The following is a 19,336-nucleotide window of genomic DNA, read 5'->3' on the forward strand; positions in this document are numbered from 1 at the left end:
TCAATGCTGGCCTTTGGGATTTGTTACACTATTCAGGTCACTGCTGGCCTTTGTGGTCTGTTACATTATTCAGGTCACTGCTGGCCTTTGTGGTCTGTTACATTATTCAGGTCACTGCTGGCCTTTGTGGTCTGTTACATTATTCAGGTCACTGCTGGGCTTTGCGGTCTGTTACATTATTCAGGTCACTGCTGGCCTTAGTGGTCTGTTACATTATTCAGGTCACTGCTGGCCTTAGTGGTCTGTTACATTATTCAGGTCACTGTTGGTCTTTGAGATTTGTTACCTTATTCAGTTCACTGCGGGCCTTTGTGGTCTGTTACATTATTCAAATTACTGCTGGCCTTTGTGGTCAATTACATTATTCAGGTAACTGCTGGCTTTTGAGCTTTTTGTTATGTTATTCCGGTCACTGCTGGCCTTTGTTACATTATTCAGGTAATTGCTGGCCTTTGTGGTCTGTTACGTTATTCAGGTCTCTGCTGGCCTTTGAGATTTAATATGTTATTCAGGTCTCTGCTGGCCTTTGATTTGTTACATTATTCAGGTCACTGCTGCCCTTTGTGATTTCTTACATTTCAGGTTACTACCAGCTTTAGTGGTTTCTAACATTATGCAGGTCACTGCTGGCCTTCGGGATTTGGTACATTATTCAGGTCACTGCTAGGCTTTGTTACATTATTCTGGTCACTGCTGGCCTTTGTGAGTTATGACATTATTTAGGTCACGGCTGGCCTTTGTGAACTGTTAAATTATTCAGGTCACCGCTGGCCTTTGTGAGTTATGACATTATTTAGGTCACTGCTGGCCTTTGTGGAATGTTACATTATTTAGGTCACTGCTGGCCTTTGTGGTCTGTACATTATTCAGGTCACTGCTGGCCATTGTGAACGTTTACATTATTCAGGTCACTGCTGGCCTTTGTGGAATGTTACATTATTCAGGTCACTGCTGGCCTTTGTGGAATGTTACATTATTCACGTCACTGCTGGCCTTTGTGATCTATGACATTATTCAGCTCACCGCTGGCCTTTGTGAGTTATGACATTATTTAGGTCACCGCAGGCCTTTGTGGTCTGTTACATTATGCAGGTCACTGCTAGCCCTTGAGATTTCCGACATTACTCACGTCACTACTAGGTCATCTTTGTCCTAGTGTGTCCAGAAATAGAAGCCTCATGTGCAGTGTTCTGCCCAGTTCAGGAGGCTACGCCTGGAGTGTTTTCAGTTTTGGAGGTCACTTGTGTTGTCTTGTGCACACAGCAGGTGGACCCATCTGGAGCACTGTTCAGGCCTGAGGACCATATCTGATGTGTGTGTTTGCACAGCACTGGATGCCTCCAGTGACCTGTTCTGGACCTGGCAAGAGTTTCTCATGAGTTTTCGTGTCGCACATCAACATTATGCTCAAAGTCAAGCAGGCTAATGGCTGGTAAACGGACAGCCACAGTACTCTATGGTGCGTTTGGCGTGCATCAGGTGGAAACACGATGCCATGCAAAGAATAACCAGGTTACATTTTCTGATAAGACTTAATGCTACACAATCTAAAAGGCCTCTGCTCTGATTGATCACAAAATCACAGGAAGCTGTATTAACTCTAAGCATACATCAACTACAGTGCTGGATGTAGCTTCCATGCACTGTGCTACAAAAGAATTTGTCAACTAGTGCGACATCACACAAATGTAAAAACAAACTGAGTGCCCCCTGGCACAATTTCACTAATCCATGGTGCCTCCTTCAAACGCATCCGCTGGGTCTCCTACTGACAGCACCTTCAGTAACCTTAACAACTCTCTGCAGACGCCAGGTATTATCTAGTATTACCCATGGACATTCGAAGGCACCAGTGGTCAGCACTTACTTCACTTGTCCATGGGGACGACCTGGAGGGACAGCAGACATGTGATAAGAAAGGTGCATGCACAACATGAAACTGAACATGGGAAAGTATCAGACAACCAGTGACAGGTGATGTAAATTTCATTCACAATGATGAGGTCAACCTAGCTACACAGGAACACCAGTGTCAGTATTTCCTCCTCACTAGACTGCTGAGCAGACTCAAGACAAAGGGTGAGAAGCTTCGCTCAGCCTCTTCCGTGACAACAAACTGTTCTTTGTTCACCAGCGGGGCTCTCACCCGAGGTGACATCTAGCCGGGACAGGCCCATCTCAAGAGAAGAGTATTGTGTGTGACACAACCCATCACAGAGCTGATCTTCTCGGATTCTCATTGGCTGGCAACCTCTAACGAGAGAGTGACCTTTCAGGGTTTCCCAGGGCTATTTGATTCTCTCGACAGATTCTTACGCCCCGGGTAAATTAACTCAAGCCAACGTCATCAGCCAACGCAAGACGAGTCAGAGCTGATAATGCATCAACTACTATACCCTGCAGAATAAACCCGACACCCACGGCAGACCTTCTCATCTCTTGGTGATCTGCTCCCTCCTCCTCGTTCTGAGGAACAAGCTGGGCTCAAACATCTGTAAAAAGACTCAAAAGGCTGTAAAAAGACTCAAAAGGCTGTAAAAAGACTCAAAAGGCTGTAAAAAGACTCAAAAGGCTGTAAAAAGACTGCAGGGCATATATGGTTGGCAACCTCAGTCCTACTTCAATTCAGCAAAATTCCCGAATCATTCGTCCGGTTTCTGGAAGGAATGATTATGGCAATAGTGACTTTTGACAGAATTGTATATCCACAGCTAGGCTGTGCTCCAAAATATAACTACTAATGACGTAAGTGACAGACTACTAACCATCCTAAAAATCCATGCCAACTAAGGCACTGATGACGTCAAAATGCCAAACTAATAAGCGTTATGTAATACCTTCTCTTCCGCATAGCTGCACCCCCTGGTTTTTCTGCTGGTGTGATTCGTGTTTGTTGAAACCACCTGTAGGATTCTGCCTGCAAGCCTCCTTCCACCTCTACTGAGCGTGTGGACGCAGGGCACTCGTGCACAAATATGCCTGTACCTTCAGTTGCCCGGCCTGCCAAGAGTGCACAGACACCTGAGAATACACTGTCCCCAAATATTCTAAAACTTGAGGTCGAATGGTAAAATAAATAGCCAGTCCTCAAATATGTGGGCGCATGTTTAGGGCCTGCCCATGGATGGAAACAGGAAACATCAGAAGGTTATCAATTTATTCATATTTAATTACACACCTTATTTTGGGAGTAAATGCATTAAATTGTCTGGGACATGGACAAAATGCCCCTGGGAACTACCATTTCATTTAACTTTGTTCTCCCACGTTGAAATTTAAAACCAGGGTTTTGATGCTGGACGCCATTTCGGATTATTACAGTTTAAAATGTATTTTGTATAAATATTTTGACTGGGAAAGCAAACACAAGTACTTTTACTACAACATATTTGGCCATCCATGTCACAGGTTTCAGGCTACTTGCTCATTATTTGGTATGAAACAACTTGATAAAAGCAATACGTTTAACTATGTGCTGTTCCTATGTAATATTTGTGTCTGCCGAACTACAGCAATAGTGTAAAAGACGATTTTTCACGCACCTGGAGCAGAATATCAGGGTTGTACAACCTAAGCCCTGGAGGGAAGTAACCATGCTAGACTTTCACGCTATCTACATAAAACACATCTACACACAAATCCATCTACATGAAACTCCTTTATGTAGTCAGGATCACCCTGAAACCCGGTCATAGATCAAATTCTCCTGGACCTACCATGGGCCCCGCTGATGTAGAAACTTTGCTTCCTGCCACAGAATATTAAACGCTAAGGGGTCTATTAGGATGGCGGGTGGACCCTAGCGGTGCTGGGACCGGCCGCCAGTGGTGCGGCGGTCCTGCACCGGCAATTAGGATGCCACCGCCACCGTGGCGGTGGCATCCTCTATTCCCAGCATTGTGGCGGGCGCTGCTCACAGCACCGCCCGCCACAATGCTGGGAATGCACATTCGTGCATTGGCATACACAAGTTGACAGGCACATCGCGGGGCCTGTCATTTTGCCCGTGCCAATGCAGGGGGGTACCATGTGCCCCCCCAACATCCTGGGGGCCTGCAACAGGGCCACAATTGCAAACTTTGCATGCCTTTCCGCCACGGAAAGGCTGCCTCCTGCTCCCATTGTAATATGGATGGCGTTGCCTAACAGACACCGCCACCATATTCAACCCGGTCTTCCTGTTCGCTACGGTACCCCCTGCCATCATAATATGGCGGGGGAAATGGGAGGCGGGCGGGGGATGATGTCATGCGGATCACCACCGCCATGCGGGCGGTGGCGATCCGCCCGACATCATAACAGACCCCTAAGTGTTAATCAACTGCACTGGTCCTAAAAAGCAGCCATCAAGAAACCGCATGACTCATTTTTTATTCTTCTTATTCTAAGATTTGGTTATGCAGCCTTTATTATTATGCAACATTGTTAGAAACCAAACCTCCCCCGCCCCCCTCCACTTGACGGCCACCACTAACAAATGTGAAGAAATTGCTAACTTTTACTCCGAAAAAAATCGCCAAAATTGACCAATCCTTCATTTTAACTCAGATCCCTCCCAACCCCCAATATACCCTTGTTACTACTCCAACAACCTCCCCTCTGATCCTACCCCCTGCCTCCCTCTGCACCAACTTTCCACAACCCCTCCTGAAACCTACCCCGACAAAACAAAGCTCAAAAATAATGCCTCCTGACAGAATTTCCACTCCGTTTCGGAACTAGAAGTCTTTAACATCCTGTCCAAATTAAAACCGTCCTCTCACACAAAAGACCCTCTCCCGTCTACCCTCGTCCAAGTTCTTAAGCACGTCACTGTCCCTTATTGGACCAATATCATCAACTCCTCCCTTTCCTCGGGGTGTGTCCCTGTCTCCCTCCAACTCAGACACGTCACGCCCATTCCTAAAAACCCCAAGGCCGACCCTAACAACCCTAATAACTTCCGCCCCATCTCAGACCTCCCCATTCTTTCAAAAGCCCTTGAAAAATGTGCCCTTCTTCAATTGGATAAACACATTGGCACTTACAACCTCCTCGACCCTCTATAATCTGGCTTACGTAAAGGTTGAAGCACTGAAACTGCATTACTAAATATAGTCGATGACATCCAGCACACCCTGGATAATGGCGAAACCTGCCTACTCATTCTCCTAGACCTCTCTGCGGCATTCGATACAGTTAACCATTTAACCTTACTCAATACACTTAAATTTCGTTTCGGCCTTAGTGGCACTGTCCTCAACTGGTTCACCTCCTATTTCCAACACAGAACCCAACAAATCAAAATCCAAAGCTGCCTCTCAAGCCCCACTCCTGTCTCCCTCGGTGTCCCCCAAGGATCTATCCTCTCTCCTGCTCTCTTCAACCTGTTTATGGAACCCCTTACCCTCATACTTAAACAAGCCGGTATTAACTATCACCTGTATGCCCACGATACCCAACTGTACTTTAAAATCAAATCCCACTCAGATGTCCTACACCTTAACACCGCCCTGGCTAATATACAAACCTGGTTCTACTCCAATCATCTCAAACTCAATCCAAACAAAACTGAAATCATTCTTTTCTCTCCTAAAAACAACCCACTCCCCATCCAAACATGGATCTCTGACCTTAGTGCCCTAAACTGTTCACTCTCCTTATCCGAATCAGTAAAATCCCTTGGCACCACCATTGACAGTAAGTTAACCCTCAATTCCCATATAAAAAAATGGGCAAAAGGAGCCCTTTTCACGCTCCAACATCTAAAAAAAATCAAACCTTTCATTCCAGCGGAAGATTTCAAATCTGTTGTCCAGTCTCTAGTCCTCTCGAAAATTGACTATGGCAACGCTCTACTCTCCGGATCTCCCAAAGTACACCTTGCCCCCCTCCAATCTGTTCTCAACCTAGCGGCCAGGCTTACAACTGACTGCAAACGCTCTGACCACATCTCGCCTGCTCTTAAGACCCTTAAATGGCTTCCAAACGAAGACAGATCCTCCCATGAATTAGCCTGCATTACGTACAAAGCCCTTCATGAAAAGACCCTACTCTACCTCTCAAACAAACTCAATAAAGCTGGCAGTGCCCGACCGATGAGAAGCACCAACTCCCTCCTCCTCGTCCCCCCTCTGTTAAAAAAGAAAGCCGCACAATCTCGCTCCTTCTCCGGTAAGGCTCCCAGCATCTGGAATGCCCTCCCTAAAGATCTACGACTTAACCCTTCATACGTCAGTTTAAAAAAAGACCTTAAAATGCACCTGCTCAACAAATATTGGGCTCCTTAATCCTTCTATTACCATACTTGCTATACTCTTCCTTCCTTTTGAAACCCCTACCTTCCCCCCTCTCTTCACTCCTCTTTTGTCGACTTCACCTATTCACCCCCTTCCCTACCCACCTTCACCTTTTTTTTCCCCCCTCCCACCCCTTTCTGAACACTTCCCCCTCCCCCTCCCCCTCTCACTCGCCCAACCCTTCCTTATTCACAAAAAATGAGTCTACCTCCTTTATACTGTTTAATAATTTGTAATTACTCTATTCACGTGTTGTTTTGTAAATTGCTACTTCTTTGCATTTTTTTATTGATTCAAGCTATATTACTCAATGTGTTCTCTAAGTCCACCATGTCTGAATGCTTCATTTGAATAACACTGTTTTGAATTCCATGTACTATTGCCATTCCAATGTAAAGCGCTCTGATACCCCCGGGTGGAGCCAGCGCTATATAAAACCTTTTCAATAAATAAATAAATAAGAGTTGGTTATGCAGCCTTTATTCACATACCTCCCGTTGTTTTTTCATATTTTTTTCCCCCCTATCAGGTTATTATTAAACCTGCAGACCTCCAGAGCCTAAACACAGCTCTGGACTCCAAATAGGTATTTGATTCACTGGCCTGGCTGCACTACTCTTCGCCTGCATGTTCCCAGTCTTGGCCAAGGTTACAAGAGAATGGACTGTGAATTGAATTTGCAGTAAATATAAGTAATAAAACAAACACAGCGTGAGCTATGGCTTTTGAAGCACAACCTGACGCTTGATAATTAAGTTTTACACAGCTTGGAGTGAAAGCTTTAGCACCAGAATAGATGCATGCTTAAAAGCTAATTACAGACAGCAAACACCAGTATGTGCTTTGCAAACACACACACCTCCCCATACATCAAGATGTCAGAATATAAACTCAACTTCCCCTGCATGTGGTAGGTTTCCGCAGTATATAGTTTGATAGGTTATATCCCAGAGCCTTGTGAAAATAAATAGTTTGAACAGTTCATTTGAGTTCGTTTGAGTTTTCCTAGCCAGTGGACATTATTACTTATGAGGAAGCAGTTTCTAGCATGCTTGAAAGTTCCCACTATGGTACATCTCCACAGGCTGACCCTAACTGTGGTGTACCTCCACAGGCTGCCCTTTACTGTGGTACATCTCCACAGGCTGACCCTCACTGTGGCACATCTCCACAGGCTGCCCTTCACTGCGGTACAGCTCTAAAGGCCGACCCTCACAGTGGTACATCTCTACAGGCTGCCCATTACTCTGGTGAATATCCACAAGCTGCCCTTCACTGCGGTACATCTCCACAGGCTGCCCTTCACTGTGGTACATCTCCACAGGGACCCTCACTGTGGTGCATCTCCACAGGCTGCTCTACACTGTGGTACATCTCCACAGGCTGCCTTTCACTGTAGTTCATCTCATCAGGCTGCCCTTCACTGTGGTACATCTCCACAGGCTGCCCTTCACTGTGGTACATCTCCACAGGCTGCCCTTCACTGTGGTACATCTCTACAGGCTGCCCTTCACTGTGGTACATCTCCACAGGCTGTCCTTCACTGCGGTACATCTCCACAGGCTGTTCTTTACTGTGGGGCATCTCCACAGGCTGCCCTACACTGCGGTACATCTCCAGAGGCTGCCCTTCACTGCGGTACATCACTACAGGCTGACCCTCACTGTGGCACATATCCACAGGCTCCCCTTCACTGTGGTACATCTCCACGGGCAGCCCTACACTGCGGTGCATCTCCACAGGCTACCCTACACTTTCTGCATCTCCACATGCTGCCCTACACTGCGGTATATCTCCACATGCTGCCCTTCACTGTGGTGCATCTCCACAGGCTGCCCTACACTGTGGTGCATCTCCACAGGCTGCCTTTTACTGTGGTACATCTCCACAGGCTGCCCAGCTGCCCTTCACTGTGGCACATATCCACAGGCTGCCCTTCACCGTGGTACATCTGCACAGGCTGCCCTTTATTCTGGCACATATCCACAGGCTGCCATTCACTGTGGTACATCTCTGCAGGCTGCCCTTTACTCTGGCACATATCCACAGGCTGCCCTTCCAAGCCGTATGTTCCTTGTGCTCTGCTGCATCACCGACGAAGCAGTGATGAGCAGTGCCCTACCTCAGGCGGCAGAGAAAGTGAACACGCCCAGGCTCGGATGCATCAAAAGCAGCCAGGACACCGTAAGAAGGTGTAAAGTGAAGAAACTGCAGAAAAGAAGCACCCAGAGCAGGTCTTCTCCAGCGAGTCACCCAGAATCTGGAACAGAACCTCTGTGAAGTCAGACTGAGCCCAGCCCTCCTGCCATCCTGAAAAGATCTAAAAACGTGTTTATTTTTTTAATGTATTTATAAAGCGAATACAGATCTCCAGGGGCAATCAAAGCGCTGTACAGGTGAGGACACAAAATGCAGATAGATTTACAATAAGACCTCAGGAGAATAAATGAGCCCAAATACTGAAGAAATGGAGCATCAGAGGATGGTGCGAGATACAGTCTAGGGCAGCAGGATGATAGTGGTCTTTCACGATTCACACAAGCGAAGGAGGAAGCCAGAGGTGCAAAGGGAGGTAGTTCAAGTGTCTCTGCCCAGATGCGGACAGAATCTGTTGACGCAAGCCTTCTTTGGGAGCCTGAAGAAGTACCCCTCAGTGTCAACAAAGAGCATCCCACCATCTCCAGGGCCCTACAAAAGGAAATACTCCACTTCACTCCAGTGTCACTAGATGCACTGGACCTTGGCTCTTATGTGGTTCTCCCTTAGGTATGATGCTTTGTTGCCCCCCAGCTAGGTTAGCTACAAAAACACAAATCCTAAATTTAAAAACAATGGCAGAATCATTTGGCCTCCATCAAATGCACAATGAAAACCGTGCACCCCAACTGAAACAATTCTGTATGGGCGCTTTCTTTAGTGCATGTTAATTAAGAACAAGAAGGGGGGAAATGTGTTCAATACAATATGATCACTGGTATAGGACAGAGATAGGCACATTTGTATCTTCAGACTCCCACACCTATTCACCAACAAGTGTCGAAGCCCGCCAATTATCTCAAATCACCCTTCTGCGGATCATCGGCACTTGCTTCCAAGATCTCCACTTGCTTCCAAGATCTCCACTTGCTTCCAAGAATGTCGATTTTTAAACTGTGTGTTGGGGAGTTATGATTACAAAGCAATTTATCCTTAATTAACTTGTTATTGTCATAAACTGATTTATTTCAATCCCAAATCAATCAGTTTTCTTTCAGCAACATAAAAATGTATAGAATGTATCAGCCTGCAGGGTTTTGCTCATAAGGCAAGAACCCAACTCTGTGAACATCACTTCACTTGTTACCTGAAAAACAAGAGAATGGATTCAAAATATTATGCCTTTTCCATAAGGGCCTACGCAGTGAACCGCTCAGATACATTTCTAACCCAATGACAATTCCAGCCAGTGAGAAACCAAACGGTGACCACTGAAAACAGGAATTAATATCCCGATGGGGATGCAAATGCTTTGGAGCCATAAAGCTATGCGTACATGGCTTCTCCCACTGGAATACACCTCCTTTACATCTTTGTCTCCTATTTTCTGAGTTACAGGGCAGCCAATATTTGTTCTAGCCCACCATTTCACTGTGTCAGGGTTGGAAACTCCCTAAAGGAGAACATTTTTGCTGTTAGATGTGGTCCTGAACATGCATGATTTTATCTACAGATGTTTACCTCATCTTCACAGGGGACCTGCAAACAGGCTCAATTTAATTTTTGTTTTTTTTTAAATACCACCACCAACATTAAATTGTGAAAAAAAATGATGATGACCGACTAATGAACTACAAAGTTTACCCAAGTCACCTTTGGGCAAATACAAGGTGCAATTTGGGGCGAAGCTGTGTGAGTAGACGCAACATGATTTCTTACCTGACCAGTGTCCAGTGGAGGTTCCAGATCTATCGGTGCAAGTCTCACTGACGGGTTTAAAGACGGTCTCCCAGCCACCTGTGGCGTACCGCCAGCTCTGAGACTCCAGGATCAGTGTTCGTTGGGTGCCGTATGCGATCATGAAGCAGTAGACAACATGATGCAGCTGACATCCATAACCACAGCCTTTGTTGATGTTGCAGACCAGCTTTTTGGCTTTGCTACAATCCTTGGGGTTCTGAGAGAGGAAAAAAGCTATGTTTTAGTCATTTTTATGCCCCTGCGGTTGAATTTGCGAACCAGCTTATATAAGACTGTCTGATCACCATATTAAATAATACGTATAAAACACCCACACAAGCTTAGGTGGCTTAAAGCACAATGTAGTTTATTCAGTGTAGTATGTCGTTTAGAGTAGTAACAAAGCGTAGATTATGAAGAAAGAAAGAAGGCAACTGCATACGCTGGGTCGCTCAGATTGGCATGCCCACTGCTGTTACCCGTCACCATCTGAAGGTGCAGGTGGTAATTCTGGACTGCTTTGTGAAAGGGGGCACCGTTCCTGCACCTGCTCTCTCTTGCTTCAAATTATTCCCAGAAGTGATGCCACTGGGACCAGTCACACTTTATTTCAGCTACACAATTTTCCACCAAGTTTATTCAAACAGTGAGTTGAGGGAAAGGGGAAATTTGCAGACCCACCCGGCATGTGCTCTGCAGTTTCAGGAAAAGTCATCTTCGGTTGCCCATAATAACTAACACTCCAATAACGGCACAATCTTTCTGGCGTTAAAGGTATGGTTCAGCCCGCTCGCTGAAAACTCCTAGGTCTGGGCACTTATCACTGGTGTGGGTCTATATTTATGTATCCTGCTTTATGTAACCTACTCATAGGTGCAGGGCTTTTAAATGGGATTTTTTTTTAAAGTGCCTACTAAAGGGCGTGGCCTTAAAGGTGTAATTAGGAATCCTTCCCTAGAGGAGTAGCCTATGTAAAGAAGGATGTGGCTTAAAATATTTAAAGTCAGCTCTTGTATTTTGCCAGAGCATGCCACCTGCCCCATATATTGGGGCCTCTATGTGAGCTTTTTGGTTATTGGATCCAGACATGTCACACAATAACAGACATGCACCTTGAACAAGCTAGACCGAATGTTTGCTAGCAGTATTGGCTACATGAGTAACAATGATTTTGCTGTGAATAAATAGAATTGAAAGTATTTGCATTCTGAAAATATTAGACTGCAAATTAAACATTGCTAAAGTCTATAGAAATGTTAGTGGTTTTCAGAGTCTCAGTCACTCCCATTCTTCCGTTGCACCATTTTCGGCTGCAGTTTCTCAGCCTGTAACACACTTGAGCCCTTTTTTTCCCCCATCTTTTTTAAATCCTCCATCTGCATATCTCACACCTGATCTATTTCCTCTTCTGCTCCCTCTTTTCACTCACTCCTGCACTTCTTTTCATCCCCTTCACTTCACCATCAACACACCCACTCACCTGTAAACACTGCGTTTCCGTTTGCTCTAGCCCTCTCAATATTTTGAGAGTTGTGTATTTTTTAATTTTTTTAATGAGTTTTATATAGCGCGAACTAGACCCGAGACATTGGGTATCATAGTATCACAGGATGTTGAGCAGCATTGCCGAGACTCGAACCCGGTTCCCCAGCTTCAAGGGCGACCGCTCTCCCCATGCATGTACTCCACACACTTTTGCATAGAATCACAACTAGAATTGCCACCCGGGCTATTGCTCTGTGCAATTTTGCAGACGCCAAGGTTTGGTTGAGCATGTGTTCTGAACGCCTCCTGACAAGCACTGTGAGAAACATGCCCTACCTTAAGCCTCAACCCTAAAAGTCCCCGTTGTGATCCTTTATAACCACACAGACACACTATTCTTTTACTTGTGTTTTTTGTATTACTGTTTTTCACACTAGCTTTTTGTGTTCATCTGAAATTGTATTACCTCTTTTTAGCATATGTTTGTAGCATTACTTTATGTATACAGTCCCAAACAATTCATTTAAAAAACTGGAGTCCACAGTAGCTAACCCAAAAGTTGCACCCCTGAAGCAGACTTAATACTTTTGCTCTCATTATGAGTGAGTCGGAAAATTCCCAGGCAAGTCCATCCCCCATCACCGAGTTACTTACCAACAGAGGGGTTACGGGTAACTCCGAGGGGAGATGCGGAGCAAATAGGGATTACCAGTGTAACACTGACATATGAACAATTACCAGGCAAAATCAGCACCTTCTAGTCAGATTCCCCTCAGAAGTCATCATTTTGCCCTAGAATTTCTGCTGAATATTTTGGCTACTACAGTAGCTGAAATCTCCGGGTAAAAGTAAACAGACCCATGGCATTCAGGTAATCTCAAAATTCCAAGGAGGCCGGAAACACCTTTACTGGCACCACTCACTGGAATTAGGAGACCCACATAATGAGGGCCTTTGCGTCTAAATGAGGGTCTGCTCATACCTGCAAACTTGAAGAACAATCTCACAGTGTGAGGAGGGGGCGGGGACATTAAGGTTGGGGGCCACGTGCAGAGGAGTACCTACCAGGCACTTTTGAACCCCGTCCCACCCGAAAGCCCCTCTTCCTAGAAAACAAAAGATCAAAGCTTCGGAAACCGAGCTGGAAAGCCACTATTTACAGTGGTTTTCAGCTCGCTTTCCCTGCCACCGTGTGAGATTGTCTCCTCACAGGGAGACCGTGTGATGAGGGCCGATATCACGTGTCACAAGGTGGCACCGTGTGTTTTGGCAGGTATGGTCTGCCACAAACAGCCTGAGCTTCCACCAGGGATTGGATTCACCATACTAATTATAATATTCATTGACAATATGTTTTTAGCAATAAATGACTTATTGTGTGTACCATGCTGGCAAGTCAGTCTCCCATGAAAATGAATGCTCAGCTAAATATGTGATAGCACGTGAACAGATGGGAAAAAAATAAGTTACCCTTTCTGAAAAGCTCATGTAAGAATAACTGCTGCAGAGAAATATTTCTCAGTCTGCATTCACATTTGCACCCGGAATATAGTTGATCTCAAATGTTGTATTACTCCGATGGTACAACCACTTGGCTATTCTGGGAGCTGCTCTTCCTACTTCTTTTGTATAAAACCACTCTGAGGGGCTTGTGGTCGTTGTATAACCAGTCTCTCAAACATAGGTATTGAAATGCTGCCCACTCCAATAACAAGCTAATGCCTCCTCCATGGTAGAGTATGTTCCCTAGACTCTTCTTAAAGTCTGTGATGCAAATGCAACCACTCTCTCCTGAGCACCTTACTGCTATATCAGCACAGCTCCAGGACTATACGCACTGGCATCACTATGGTCCTGTACCACGAGTAAAAAGTTTTCAAAAATCACTGCTTTGAAAATGGCCTCCTTCACAGACTCAAACGCCGACTGACATTCCTTGGTCCATTCGTACTTCACTCCTTTCTTCATTAACAGGTGCAACACGCACACCTTGTCTGAGAAGTGTTCTACAAACCTGGAATAATATTCGGCTAGGTCCAAAAAGGAACTAAGTTGTTCCTTGTCTGAGGATAAAGGCGCTTTTTTGATTGACTCTACCAACTTCAGTGTGGGCCTGATACAATTCCAAGATAGTGCCCCAAGTACTCCATTTTCTGTACACAAAACTTACACTTCTCCCTGCTTACTGTCAAACCGGCACTCTCCAATCTTCCCAGTACCGTTTCCAAAACACTATCTCTCCTTGTCTGGACCCTACAACAAGATGTCATCCTGAAAGAATATTTGAAATTGGCCCACACACTCTGTTTTCACCAGGTTTTTGTCCAAGATGAATATGAATATGTTGTTGATAAATCCTGAAAGAATAACACATTAGACAATCCCTTCTGGACAATGGAATACCGCTGGCTGGGCATGTGTACAAGCTGAAAAGCCCCTTCAGATGTGATGAGACGTCAGATGATTTGACTCAGAATGTAAAAGCACCTGGTGGTATGAACTTGAGGAGTCCAAAGATGAGAAATACTTGGAAGTGGATGGGGGTCAACCCTCATTTAGATTCCTTAATTCCACGCACAGCCTTAACTTCCCATTGGATTTGGTTGCCAATACAACTGGACTGAACCATTCAGATGACTATTGATTCGATAACCACAGATGTACACAACCAGTCCAATTCTTCCATCAATTGACCCCTCAACGCTAAAGGTATGTTTCTCACATTGTCTATTTTAGGAAGACATCCCTTCTTCGGGACTATTCGATGTTCAAACCGTTTAAGACACCCAAATTGATTAGAAAACAATTTTGGATATTTGCTGCTCCAGAGCTCATTGTTACTACCGTCAGTGAGCAGCACCTGGTCTGGTGGATTGGGATTTAAAAATATGCCTAGGGCTTTCTGTTCCTTCCATCCCAACAACACTTTCCCCTTTTCAACCACATACACTTTTGCACATGCAAATCTCTCTTCTTATACCAATGTGCCCACAAAGTACTCCAATATGGGTAGTTTCACACCACAATAACCTTCATGCTCCACGTCTGTGGGGAACAACTTGGAACCAGATGCTCTTCTCCATATAGATTGATCTATTAAGGTATACAGCTCGCATAGATATTTTTTTGCCACTGATTCTTATTTCACATTTTGTGGGGTGATATCCTTTTTTGATGTTTCCAATGAAACATTCTAGCTGAGTGCTCTCATACACAATAAAAATGTCCACCCCACCTTCATGAGACGAATCCCTGGACCCGTCTGAGTCACACACAACTTATTGCATAACTTAAAAATTTTGTTTATTCCCAGTGCACACTTCAAACTTGCACATCCTTAAAAAATTACCAACTTTTTACACCTGCAGCACTTGGCTTTTGCGGCTGGACAAGAGTCAGACTCTGCCAAATCTCTAATAGTCCCACAATGATAACATGATCGCTTCACATATTATCCCTTGGTAGGCAGGTTAGTACTGGTGTTATCTTTCTGTGAGCTCGGTGTTTTTTGCACTACATGAACACCCTCAGAATTGTTTTTTTTTCTTTCCCTTGATCGTCATTAAGCTATTTTCCATATATAGACTTTTTTGCCATCATTCGTGCAATGGTGATTGTTTTCTCAAGAAAAGGTTCTTTCAATACTAATACTTTTTCCTGAATTTTTGTGCGATTGGTTGTGGTAATAAATTGGTCCCTTATGATTTCCTCGTGAAAATCTTTGAACGTGCATGTCACAGCTAATTTTCTCAGGACACATACATATTGCTCCACACTCTCACCAGGTAACTGAGCACAGGAGAAAAATGTGTGCCTCTCCACAACAATGCTCACCTTCTTCCCATAATTATCCTCCAGAGCCCTCATAGCTTCATTATATTGGTCATCAGGGACTTCATCCAACTTAGAAGCATCATCATTATTAATTTCATCCTTCACAGGTAGAGTTTTCAGCGCCTTTCTTCCATCCACCCCTAGGTTAGGCTTTAGTATAGCCAACTTTTACTTGGAAACAAATACATCTCCACCCACTACCTCCAACTAAGTCTCAAACAACTCCCTCTAAACCTCCCATGGACGACCAGAGATCCGCAAAAACTTAGGAGGAAGAGTAATCAGCTGCACATCCATTTTGATAATTCAACACTTCAAACGAAACAATAAAAGTTGTCGCCGTTGTCCTAGATCTAAAACAATAAGCTGAAACAATAAAAGTTGTCACTGTTGTCTTTTTTTTTGTATCACCAAAACAGTCACACAATAGTCACGGCTCTGGAATGTTCATATGCTGCCAGATGTGAAATTCTCTTATTCTTTTCCCAAATACTACACTCAAAGAACATGACTTGCGAAACTCCTTCTACTATGTTTATGGTCCTCCTTTTATGGTCCTTGCACAATGCTTATGCCGCCAACTGGTCCTCTGTTTTTTTCCTCCTAGTGTAGCAAATAGGCAGAGACCAAAAGGGCAGGCGCTCTTCAGAGAGGAAATGACAACGCGGTAATTACAGCGGTAAGGCGTGTGCCGGAAACTCAGTCCATGCGATCCCTGCTGATTCACTTTTGCCCTGGGCAACACTGAGTAAAAGGCAGCTGAGTGCCAGTTTTAATCAATGGAGACTATGTGTTGCAAGCGCAGCACTCGTGCGGGGCTAGTCTACACCGACACCCCTACTTCAATTAACTAAATTTTCTGTAAATTGGTCGGGTCTAGCTCCTCCCGATTCCACTCCGTCTGACCACACACTTTCCCCTTTATTTTCCTATCTGCCAGTCGAAATTTGCTGCGACGATTACTTCTCCCACAAAGTTACTCTCAGGTGTTGGCTACACAGGATTTGTGAGCTATCAGGGATTTCATCCTCGTCACCAATTTTGCAATTAATCACCAACAATAATGTGATGACATTAGTCTTTATTGAGGAGCAAGACTTCAGTGAACCAACCCCTGGCACATCTATCCGTTTTCCTCGTTCCCAGGTTCTGGAATTCTCAGTTTCAGGATAGAATGTGGCTGCAGTGAATACGTAACACCCTCTCTCTGCTCCTCACCAGAGCAACTTTAAGACTGAATGCATTTTGATAGCGAGACAGCATATTGTAGCAATACTGGGGCTGTGCATGCTTTCCACTTCAATGTGACAACAAGTCACTGTGTCCTATGTTAATGTTACAATCTGTGGGGAACAGGCTGGCAGCTACCTTCCACAGTGACTGGGCTTTCCAGGAGTGGTGGGCAGATAGTTCACAAAGAAGCAAAGCTGACTATTTCAGCATTTTGATGGGGTCACAAATGCATGAGAGTTCTATACTTGAATCCTGTGTGCCTATTCACCACCCCAGCATGGCACAGCTGGTTGGAAGTTGCAGGCTCCCCTGCCATATTGACAGACTGCTAAGCTGTACTGTCCCATCCAATTTCTCCACATTTCCTCCATGTCCTGTAGCACCTACACTCTACTCTTTGCCCCAACCTTTTGTGCACCTCTTCTGCACTCGAATGCCCGCCTCCTCCTAGATGAATGATTTGTAAACTTAGAAAGTACCTTGGAGGGCGCTGGAGGCTTCTAGATTCTACTGTCCCATTTCACTTGCTGCAGGACCATTGTCACTCTCTCTTCCTAACACCCTGCCTCGGTTTATCCTCTACTGCACCTTCACACCTCACCCTTTTAATACATTAAAGCAACATCCTGGCTTTGTCAATGTTTTACATGTAAGGCTACAAAGGCTGCAGAGGTCACTTTACCTTACAACTGTAACAAACATGAGGAGAATGAGTGCAATTCTCTAAAGTAGCTTAATAAATTAAGAGGTGCACATGCCTGACAACCAAACCAGTAATCTCTAGTTACGTACATGAGCTGTATGAGCAAGCAGCACAAAGCCTCTACAGAGTCAATGGTAGGGCTTGCATTTCTATCTCATCGCAGACCTCACGGACCATCATTTTCTGGTAGTACAGACTTCCAAATCATTTGCTGGACTTGAGACGCATACTGGGGAAATCAATTTTAACCATCTGAAGTCATCCATAAACATCACCTACCTATCAGACCTCTACAATTACGTGCCCTCAACCAATCACAAGAAAGATACAACATGGTGACAAAACATTCTGGAATGAAGGTTTGCGATTACGATCTCTTCGAAGCATTATCCGAGAGGTATCCCCAAGTGTCCCAGCTTCAGGAAAAACCTCAAGCCAACCAAAGCCTTGACTACTAGCTCCATTCTTCCCGTCCTCTTGTCTATTCCTTCTACTAAAGGTTCTCAGAAGAAACGCTCATTTTGGCAGTGTGTAAATTATGTGGTCATTCATTCATTTAATGTGTTGTAATTTCCAATTTACATAGTCATTATAAATACAAATCAATGGAGTTTCCCTTCAGAATACCTTAACAAGAGAACAATACTAAAGGAGCAAGTAGGACATTCAGCTAAAAAGTATGCATATGAGCTTATTTGGTGCAACCCATTGTAAGTAGTCAATGCAACAGTGCAAGATGAGATGTCAGGCGACGGGAAGGTGATGCATGATGGAAGGTAACTGGTGGAAATTAAGTGCTTGACCTTGGTCAGCTGTTGTGTGCATTCTTGTCTTTTGTAATCCATGATGGAAGGTATGTCAGGGAGGCAGAGGGTGGCAGCAAATGGTAGGCATGGATAGGCCCTGTAGTGCGGGGGCTGGGCTGTCTCAGTAGGATGGCAGCAGTTAGAGCAGAGCTGGCCAGTCAAGAGTGTGTGTGTGTGGGGGGGGGGGTAAATGTTCAGCCGGAAGTCATGGCGGGGTGTCTGTTCAGATGCAACAAGGAGCGAAGAGGGCAGGCACGAGAAGGTGCTGCTTGAAGGGGAAGATAAGATAATTTGCTAAATGCACTGCTCTTGGATCCATACTAATTTGCTACAATCGCAGAAAAAAAATCACCAAGGAGCCGGTGAACTCAAGAATAATTCTATCAAGCTAGCTACTGAATGCTAGAGATGTGCTCCCATCTCAGCGGGAACACATTTTCTAGCAGCGTATGCGCATTAACTGCTTTACACAGTTCATTTTTGTTTTCTTGATGTCAGCTCACTGAACACAAAGAATGTATTTAGCGGGGATCTGAAGACAATGCAGACTGCTAAATTATTGATAGACTTGAAGCCTTCACAATAAAGCTGCGGCAGCAAAAGTCTTCAAAATGAGTAAGTCTGTCAGACAAGAGCCTAAACACACTTTTCTCTCACCACAGTATCATTTACAATTGTGATTCTCGAACAAAATGAGAATTTCACACCTATTAAGTCATACAATTGAGCTGACTATCAACTAATTTTAGGATCTCTTGCTCAAGCATCCCTTCATTTCCTCATTTCTATTACTCACAGCACAACACAGCCTGCTGCACATTAATAAGCAGGCAGGTTCAGTCAAGATCAACAAGCAGATGAGGTTACCAAAGGGCCGGTCGCTTACTGGCTCAGTATAGTATCCTATGCCGACGGCACCCAGCTCATCCTCTCCCTCACGAAGAACCCCGAAGACACCAGACTCAGCTTCCAAGAAGCAATGAAAGATGTTGCAGCCTGGATGAGGAACAGATGCCTAAAGCTCAACTCGGAGAAGAAAGAGGTCCTCGTCCTTGGAACCT

The 19,336-nt window shown here is 44.8% G+C and overlaps 1 protein-coding gene across 2 annotated transcripts in view; it reads right to left on the bottom strand.

Annotated features, from left to right (window-relative positions):
* The window catches only part of FUT8 (fucosyltransferase 8), a 780,623-nt gene that overhangs the window by 215,103 nt on the left and 546,184 nt on the right, over positions 1–19,336 (bottom strand). For both annotated transcript variants that reach the window (XM_085627218.1, XM_085627219.1), the window contains one exon: positions 10,194–10,431. In XM_085627218.1, the coding sequence (XP_085483344.1) occupies positions 10,194–10,431 (238 nt within the window). The remainder of the gene's footprint in view (positions 1–10,193; positions 10,432–19,336) is intronic.

Source organism: Triturus cristatus, chromosome 9, assembly GCF_964204655.1.
Source record: "Triturus cristatus chromosome 9, aTriCri1.1, whole genome shotgun sequence".
NCBI classification, from domain to species: domain Eukaryota; kingdom Metazoa; phylum Chordata; class Amphibia; order Caudata; family Salamandridae; genus Triturus; species Triturus cristatus.